The 10,000-nt window shown below is 38.2% G+C and overlaps 1 protein-coding gene across 1 annotated transcript in view; it reads left to right on the forward strand.

The window, feature by feature from the left end:
* The window catches only part of LOC135203070 (serine/threonine-protein kinase dyf-5-like), a 79,626-nt gene that overhangs the window by 66,304 nt on the left and 3,322 nt on the right, over nt 1-10,000 (forward strand). Inside the window, 2 exon segments of the mRNA XM_064232677.1 lie at nt 2,814-2,915; nt 6,885-7,411. Coding sequence (XP_064088747.1) covers nt 2,814-2,915; nt 6,885-7,411 — 629 coding nt within the window.

Here is a 10,000-nt window from a genome sequence, read left to right on the forward strand (position 1 = left end):
TCGGGTGAGTCTGTGAGTCTGTGAGTCAGTGAGTATATGGTGAGTCATTTTTAATCATTCCTATAAAAATAAAATCCACATTTATTTTTCCAGTCCAAATAAACGAAAAGACACGCAATTAATAATAATAATAATAATAATAATAATAATAATAATGTATAAATACGAAACAGGAAAAACCAGACAATTTACTTTTTTGTCTGTCATCGAAGCCTAACCCAAGACAAAGAGGAGTTTATAACCACCCCTCCTTCATCCCCTTCTCCACCCCGCCCCCCTCACCCCGCACCGCCCAAATCCGCGTGATATTTCGAGAGCCCAGAATCCGACATTATCCAGAGACCTTTAGCAGGACAGGAACGCGGCCACCAAATGGTAGTGGGTTATCATGACGTAATAACAAGAAGATGATGATGTTATCATTAACAGTAGTATGAATAGTGATACTGGATTCGGTTTTTAGCGTCTCGTACTGACAGTTTTACTAGTATTATTGCTCAGTTAAAGTTTTAGTTTCTCGTAGTATTGTAAAATACGATGAAACACGGTTAAAGGAGTTAGACAGCTAAATTGAGATAGAAATGATGAGCAACTTAGTTCAAAAGAAATGCAGAATGCAATTGTCGTTATAGTAGATTCACATCAAGCGTGCATCTGATGACTAGGCCAGTCCCCTACGACGCTCCTGATAGGCTGTTGATAAGCCAGTCACAGAACTGGAAACTCTCAGTCCCTCTCGAGAGTTCAGACAGGCAGGATGCATGTTCCACCTCTCCTGAGGGATACTTTTGAAAGACGTATCCCTCAGGAGAGGTGTAACACATCCTGCCTATGTAAACTTACGAGAGAGACTGAGATTTTCCAGCCCTGTGATTGGCTTATCAACAGCCAATCAGGAGCGTCGTAAGGGACTGGCCTAGACGTCAGATGCAAGCTTGATATGAATCTAGTATAGTAACAGAGGTGGAATTAATGGACTTATTTCTCAGCTCACTTCGTAGCCTCTCGTGTGGGTGGAAAAATATGACAGAAAGGAGTTGAAGAAGATGGACAGCTAAATGGTGGATAGAGAAAAATAGGGGCAATAAGAAATGTAGTTGTCGACACAAGGAGACTCCCACAAACCATTTAATATCTCAAGAAACAAAACGTCACTCCAGGTACTGCACACTGATCTGGAATCTCTCCAATTTGCCAAGATATTCGACGATATCTTGGCCATAGGGTCGTGTTGTGACCCATTGACAGGGGTGACGAAGGTGGCTGAGAAGAAGAAGAAGAAGAAAAAGAAGAGGAGGAGAAATACCTCGACAGGTAAAACGTCAGAGCTGAATAATGTAAAGTCGAAGGGAGTGAACGCACGCAGTCTCTCTCTCTCTCTCTCTCTCTCTCTCTCTCTCTCTCTCTCTCTCTCTCTCTCTCTCACTGAGCGAGAGGAATCAATACCAAGCGAAACAGACTTGTCGAAATGTCTTCAATGTGGGATCGTCTAAGGTTTTCAACACCGGAGCAGGAATTCGGAACTTTCTACCTCCCTATGTGTTTCCTCTCGTCTCCAGCTGTCCAGCTTCTTTAACGTGTCCTCGCTCTAGTTACCATGTATAAATGAGTCTCTTGAGCTAGGCTCATATGACTTGAAAAGTGACATAGGGTTCTGGTTATAGGAAAGTTTGCCGTTGTCCAGTGCGGGGCAGTACTTGACGTCTCAGGGTTGGGACTTGCCGTCTCTTCTTCCCCCCTGCAAACATGTTTGTCCGCCCATGGTATGACGGGGTCGTAGGGGAATGGGAGCATAGGAGAGACCGCCATCCTCCCCCCTGCAAACATGTTTGTCCGCCTAGGGTGTGGCGGGGTAGTAGGGGAACGGGAGGGTAGGAGAGACATCCATCCTCCCTGCAAACCTGTTTGCCCACAACGGGTGGGGCCGGGGTAGTAGGGGAAAGGGAGGGTAGGGGATACATCCATCCTCCTCCCTGTAAGCCTGTTTGTCCGTCCAGGGTAGAGGCGGGGTAGTATGGGAAAGGGAGGGTAGGGGTTACATCCATCCTCCTCCCTGTGTGTAAGCCTGTTTGTCCGTCCAGGGTGGAGGCGGGGTGTAGGGAAACAGGAGGGTAGGGGAGACATCCATCCTCCTCCTTGCAAACCTGCTTGCCCAACCCGGGTGGGGGTGGGGTAGTAGGGGAACGGGAGGGTAGGGGAAGACAGCAGCACCGGGTTCCTACATGCGTCGACAAGCTCGTAATAATAATAATAATAATAATAATAATAATAATAATAATAATAATAATAATAATAATAATAATAATAATACTAAAATGTGTGTCTTCACTTCACGACGTTTTGCACGAATCAGCAATTCTCCCCAGACAGTAAATTAGGTGGGAATCGAAGCTACGTCGTAGGAATGTAACCAGATTCCAAGGCTCTCGGAGAGAAGTTTAAAACTCATTTGAACTTTGCACCGCTCGGCGAGGAACCGGAAATGAGTGCAGTGGGAATTCGTAGAGAGTGACGTCATTAGCTCGATGCATACGTGCATGCATACTTTCATACCTGCATACAAATGTCAGTAATGAATTACAATTCGTTACACTTTCACACACAAAAGATAAATGACTGAATTCATGTTTGCGTTTTACGACGTGAGCATAAAACATGACAACAGAAATTAACTCGAGTCTTCATATTAAACTTGCAATTCATTCCACTTTTACAAACAAACAAACAAAAATGAATGAGTTCGTTTTCGTTTTAAGACGTAGAAATAAAATACGACAACAGAAATTAACCCGGGTCCTTCCTCCTCCCTACAGGTATCCTTATTTCAAGGATCACAACCCAGAGATCAACAACCTGTCCTTCGCCCTTGGGAACTCCAGGATCTCCGAGCATTACGGGAAGGACGAAGGCCGTGGGTAAGTTCCTGAGGCCAAGTTCCTTTCGAATCCTGTGGTCAGTCATGCCAAGGAGTTTCTCGTTTTCTTTGTCGAGATGAATCGTTATTTCCGTAGAAAATGGGATGATTCAATTCAGAGTTTGTTTGATTTTATTGTAATTTTATTCAATATATTTATTTTTTATAGAATTTTTAACAACTGCTATAAAGCATATTTATTTCAACATAATTAAACTCAAAATGTATATGATTTGATTGTCATTTTAATTGAAATGTATATTTTTCTACTGGGTTTTTAATAACTGCTATAAAATATAGTTTTTTTTAGCAAAAAATAAAAAACTAATCTTGATAAAGAAGGAAATTCGGATTTATATACATTTTAAGAAAATATATCCATCTTTCAAATTATGGTATTGATATATAGCAGTTTTGATGAATAAGATTTGTGATTCAGTAGTCATAATTAAAAAAATACTTTTGAAATGCAATGTATTGTCTACTTCAATAAGCACCAGGAATTTTATCATTTTACAAAATAGGTGTCTAAATAACACAAATAATAAGAGTATATCACATATAAGTAAAAAAAATCAAAATAAAAGTCTATGTTTTTTTAGTCAATGTCTTTAAAATATTTGTGTTAACTGAAACTTGGATTAAACTGTTAAAATAACTCTGAGTATAGCAAGAAATATCCTCCTATGTGAATATATAATATACAGTTATCACTGTTGGTAATTCACTACTGATAACTTGGATTGATAATTCAATGTTGATCATTTGAACTAAAATTCGTATATAAACGATATTATTTTGTATTTATTACTTAATAAATATCTGTGAAAATTATGTATAAATAAAGCACGTGCTATTAAATATCAATAATGAAGTTAATAACTGACAATGAATGAATATGATTTATGAAATTTATTAACAATAAAAATTCGACCAAATAACTCCATTAATATTCCATGAAAATCTACTGTAAATTGTAATTGCTATGAATATATAGTAATCAATTATTAGATTCTTAGTATTTGAATTATATCAATTTAATTCAACATCAATTCTCAATCATCAACTATTTAAAATGATAATAATCATTACACAATAATTACGCTAGTTTTATGAATTATTGTCTCATTCAGTTGAGTGAATAACTTCAATAATTCCTGATAATATTCCAGCTATTGTCTATAATCACCTTTAAAGACGAATAAATCATGAAATAATTAAAATTAAATCAAGTGTCTTATTCTGATAAATCATATGATGACAAATTACGTAAAAATATATGTAAAAAATGCAATTACTTATTATTTAATACTCACCAATTACATGAGAATTAATAATTTTACAGTTAAATAACGATTATGAAAATTTTTGATCATTTACTAACTGTCTAGGGAAGAGGAAAGGTGAGTATTCTTGAGGGGTTTTACGCAAGATCTTATTGCAATTTTATTACAGATTTTTTTTCAGATTTCAGTCCTATAATATATTCACAGCACCCGTGTATCTATATGTAGGCCAGTCCCTTACGAAGCTCCTAATTGGCTGTTGATATGCCAATCACAGGGCTGGAAACTCTCAGTCTCTCTCGAGAGTTCACTTAGGCAGGATTATTATTCCACCTCTCCCGGGGGATACGTCTTAAAAAAGTATTCCTCAGGAGAGGTGGAACATACATCCTGCCCCTGTGAACTTTCGAGAGAGACTGAGATTTTCCGACCCTGTGATTGGCTTCTCAGCAGCTAAGCAGGAGCGTCGTAAGGGACTGGCGTAGACATCAGATGCGCGGGTGATGTGAATCTACTATAGCAAAAAATTGTGAAATTATTTGAAGGCGCTCTTTTGTTATTCACACGCCCTTTGGGGAAAAATTCATGTCGTATCTATTTATTTATCAGCAATTTAATCAAACTGAGAAGTAATTGGCAATTCATGCTCAGCAGTTCACGTAATAAACCAGTGTTAAATTTAAATATGTATATTACTTCCTAAAAATAATTGCATAATACATGGTGTCCATAAAGTCCTAGTACTATTCTATCCAATATATAATTGAAATGGTACTGAGACTTTATGGACACCTTGAACAAAGAATGGCGAGCGATAAACTCTACGGTATCTGTCCGCCATATTTTAATAAGTTTCCCTATTGGCTGCAATACACGAGTAATTCACAAAAGACAATAAAAAATAATAAAATTAAAAAGGAAAAGAGCCACTATGTACCTATAATAATAACGATAGACCAAGATGATAATTATATCATGGCATAAGTTTGTAAAATGAATTCACGAAAGCGAAAATTGAACTTCAAGTCATATAAGCGTCCATTGGTAAACAGTTTACATACTGAATTTAATTCAGATGAAAAGAACCAGCTGGTTATATTTGGCTACAAAAAGTCTTTGTTTTTATTTAAGAAAAATGTAAATCATTAAATCATAGTCCTTTTGTTTTTTATTTTAAGTTACGCTTATTTTAGTTAGTTTAAAGTTAGCATTTTAGTTTGGTAGAGAGTATTGTTGGTTATGCTTTTTTCCTTCGTAGTTAAATATTTAGTTATTCCAGTGTCTATTTCAGTTCAGCTTCCGTTAAGATTTAGTCTTGCCTTTCTATATATGTCTATATATTTATCAGTCTGTCAGTCAGTCTTATAGTAGGAAAATCTCTTGAGATTAATATTTTGTGAAAAATCTCTCATTGTATAAGGTCAAAGGTCATTATTTAGAGGTCAAAGTCACAGATTATACCGACAATCTAATTGTTTCATATCTCGACTGTCGTTTTTGTCATAGCTTTTTTAAATTCTAGAGCAATTAAACGAATTATGTTTAACCTTTAGAGGTCACCGGTATTTGGCAGTAATAAATGTTCCATTAGCCCCTGCATATTTGTTGAATCGGTTTTTTTCTATAAATCATACAGGTAATTCCCAAACTGTTGTGTACCAAGATTCGAGTCCCTTTCAACTTTATAAATACAACTTCAGTTCAACAGCTTTCAAACTTTCCATAGTTGACCTTGAAAGTTCAAATGTCAAGATAAAAAAGCAATTATATTTTTATGTAATAATACTCGCTCACTTAAACACCAAAATAGTAGAGATCCATTAACCTACGAGTGCTCTTGGCAGGAATACGGTCTATAGCCCCTAGTTACTCATGAATATATCTGTAGTTATGTACTTATTTACAATTGGTTAGTCACTTTTGTTTTGGTATAAGTCGAACATTAGTTACGTATTTTAATTAATAACTTGTGTGTTTATCTTAGTCCTGCAATTAGTTAACTAATATCTATTTTAGGCGGGCATTTGCTTAGATATTAACTCTAGTTATATTTACTTACCTTGAACTTAGTAGTTATTTAGTATAGCTTGTAATTACTTTATGTATTTGGATTTAGCCCAGTATTTAGCTGTCTATGTATTGTATTTGAACATTAACTGGTTTAATTTATTATCTTTTAGTTAATTACCTTTTCAGTTGAGCAATTACGTATTTACCTGATTCGCCTTTTAGTTTAGAATTTACTTATTTACCTGTTAACCATTTACATGTTTACCTGATTAGCATTTTTGCTGAACATTTACTTTTTTACCTGATTTGCCTTTTAGTTGAGCATTTACTTATTTTCTCGTTAAGTTACTTAGAAGTATTCAGTTGCTTCCCTCAGTCCGTATTTCGTGTCGAACAGTCAGTTACTTAGTTGGGAAAAACTCTCAATCGCGAGAGTATATATAATGCTCTAAGAGGTCCACAATAATAAAAAAAATGTTGGACTGAAGATGAACGGGAAGGGTTCGAAAGCTTTTTAAAGGGTTTTTAAATTATACACGAACTCGCAACCTTTTTTTTATTATTATTATTGTGGACCTCTTAGAAAATTCACTTAGTTGCTGTAGCACCATATCGTAGCTGTGCATCAATCGCATCATGACCTGTTGTGCATCTCTCTCTATTCCGACCCCCAGCAGGGCAGACAGATCCGACTTCAACGGCAGACTCAAACCTGGAGGAGGAGGGGAAGCCGGTGCCGACGACGCCGTGGGGGGCGTGACCATCGGCAGAGGTGTGAAACCCAGCGTCTCGTTTGCCCCGGGGGCGGGGGGGATCACCACCAGACTCAACAATAACAACAACAACAATAACAACAGCACAACCTCACAGTCGAACGGGATGAGCGCGCACCGCCCCAAAATCGGTCTCGACCTCGACCTTGGCACGAAGGGTCAAGGTCATCACGACCACCCGACCCCCCTCCCCCCTCCCCTGCACTTGCAGCCGTCCGTGAGACGACTAGGGGCGTTCGAGGGAGGCGTCCTGGGGGGCGGATACCGAACCCTGCAGAAGCCCCTGGGGTACACGAAGGCCCCCCGAGAGAATAACTTTTTCCCCAGTGCCAAATATAGGTCGTCCTTCAACGACACTTCCGCCAACGCTTCCAACGAGAAATATGGCGATTTGGGGGAAATTAGCATTAAAGGTTTTGGCAACTTGAGTAAGTAGGAGCGCAGCCTTTGAGCCCCTTCCTCACTTGAGCTAGAATTAGAAGAAGCTTTGAAGACCTTTAGACCGAACAACCCTTTCTCTTCTACGCTGCCAAAGATTAGGGAAACTCAAGCCTAGGGGGACTCCACTTCCGTAACTTTACTTTTGAACCTCCTCTTGAGGAAGCACAAGTTTAGAAATTTAGGGAAATTTAGGCTGTCTGTAGGACCTTAACCTTTGAACCTCTTCGTAAGTACTATAGTAAATTCACATCAACCGTGCATCTGATATCTAGGCCAGTCCCTTACGTCGCTCCTGATTGGCTATTGATAAGCCAATCACAGGGCTGGAAACTCTTAGCCTCTCTCGAGAGTTCACATAGGCAGGGTGCATGTTCCACTTCTCCTGAGGGATACTTTTGAAAGATGTATCCCTCAGGAGTGGTGGAACATAGATCCTACCCATGTGAACCCTCGAGAGAGACTGAGTTTTTCCAGCCCTGTGATTGGCTTATCAACAGCCAGTCAGGAGCGTCGTAAGGGACTGGCCTAGACATCAGATGCACGGTTGATGTGAATCTGCTATAGTATAACTAGGTGTTTGAGCTCTCAGACCTTTCTCATGTCGACTGTTTAGGGACAAACCACTTCAAGGTTATGGCAAACTGAGTTAGTAGCAAAACCGTCTCCCAGGTTATATACTCGGGGCAATTTAACTTCCGAATCCTGTACGTAGAACAGTAAAATAAGTCATAAAGGTTATGGAAATCGAACCAGTTGGAGCGCATTCTCTGAATCCCAACTAAATGAGATACTTGAGGTGTTTATAATCTGAAACCATTCCCTTTATAAAGCCAGTTATTTTTCTTTAGAAGGTCGTTGCAAAAAGAAAACTTTTCATAAAAATCTAATGAATCGGGGAAGCATCTTGAAGCTGTATCATTCAAACGCTCTCTTTATGAAGAAAAAGATTGACCCAATTGTTTTCCCTGAAAATTAATTCTTATTTCAAAAGCGAGGGTTACACTGATTTAGTATTTTATTTACTATGATAGATTCACATCAACCGTGCATCTGATGTCTAGGACCGTCCCTTACGACGCTCCTGATTAGCTGTTGATAAGCCAGTGATAGGGCTGGAAACTCTCAGTCTCTCTCGAGAGTTCGCATAGGCAGGATGTATGTTCTGCCTTTCCTGATGGATAGTTTTGAAAGATGTATCCCTCAGGAGTGGTGGAACATACATCCTGCCTGTGTGAACTCTTGAGAGAGACTGAGACATCAGATGCACTGTTGGTGTGAATCTACTATAGCCTTTGCAGTCTTCCCATTATCAATTAGACTCAGTTAATATGCTTTGAGTAGTACCTGATATGCAGGTGGGAAATTTGAGACATAATCAGTGTAAATTAGATTAGAAGTGGAGGAATTAGGAGTAGGAAAAGAAGTTAAAATAGAAGTGAATGCAGCTATTTGAGGCTAGAATTTGACAGAGAGAGAGAGAGAAGAGAGAGAGAGAGAGAGAGAGAGAGAGAGAGAGAGAGGTAACTCTCAAGCAAGGACTGACGTAACGCAAAGAATATGACTGTAGTGATTCTGTACAAAATAAAAACTACTTTTGGCGTCTGTAAGAAGCCAGATTCTTCCATATCAAAATACATTTCCTAAACAAATCTCCTAATTAACGATATATATACAAAAATAAACGCCATTTCCATAGCTTCTTCTTAATACTTATACGTAGTTGTCTGTACAGCAAATCTTTCTGTTTTTTTATTTATTTATTTTTAATCCATTTTGCATCAGTTTCTTTGCCTCTTTCATTCTTCCCCCAAAACATAATCTGTAATGGTTCTCCAGAGGGTCGCTTTTGTCAGTCTGTGGTACGCATTCTTTCTTGTCTCCTGTTCTTTGCATGGTTGATTCTCTTGTCCTTCTTCACATAGGTGAGAGAGACACACGTATACACACATACATACATGATTCATCAGTGCACAGTTTAAACGACTATCTACTACGTTTTTTTCTTAAACGAGTAATTCTATACCACTGTAATGTAGGAATCTGGGATTGCTTACGTAGGCGAGAGGAATTGTAATAAGCTCTGAAAAATGTTTACAAAGAATGACATTGTACTTACTCCTTCCTATTTCTGTAAGTAAGTATTCACTTATTCCTTTGCTGCGTTCTGTAGTACTTAAGTATGACGCTGTCTTCGCGACAGAAAGGGTAAATGAAAAAGATTTCATTGGTTGAGCGTAAAGTTTCCCTGTGCCAAAGTAGATTATAATATCATTTGCATGGAAAGCAGTCGACTTCATCTGATCTTAAACATGATTTTTTTATATATAAATTAAACATTTTCATGGAAACTAACCAATTTTTGTGTGGAAAATAAACACAACGAAAAAGACATTTGGCGATGTCGCTGGAAGTATTTATTAGTTTCAATAGGTTACTGGCTATTTTCTGAAAGGAAAATACGACCTTTTCCTGTCGAGAAAATTAAGGTTGTTCTGTAAAGGGGAAAATTAAGGTGTTTCTTGGTTAGTAGGGAAAATCGAGCATTTTCAGAAGGGGGAAAATTAAGGTTGTTTTGT

This window comes from Macrobrachium nipponense, chromosome 33 (genome assembly GCF_015104395.2).
Source record: "Macrobrachium nipponense isolate FS-2020 chromosome 33, ASM1510439v2, whole genome shotgun sequence".
NCBI classification, from domain to species: Eukaryota; Metazoa; Arthropoda; class Malacostraca; order Decapoda; family Palaemonidae; genus Macrobrachium; species Macrobrachium nipponense.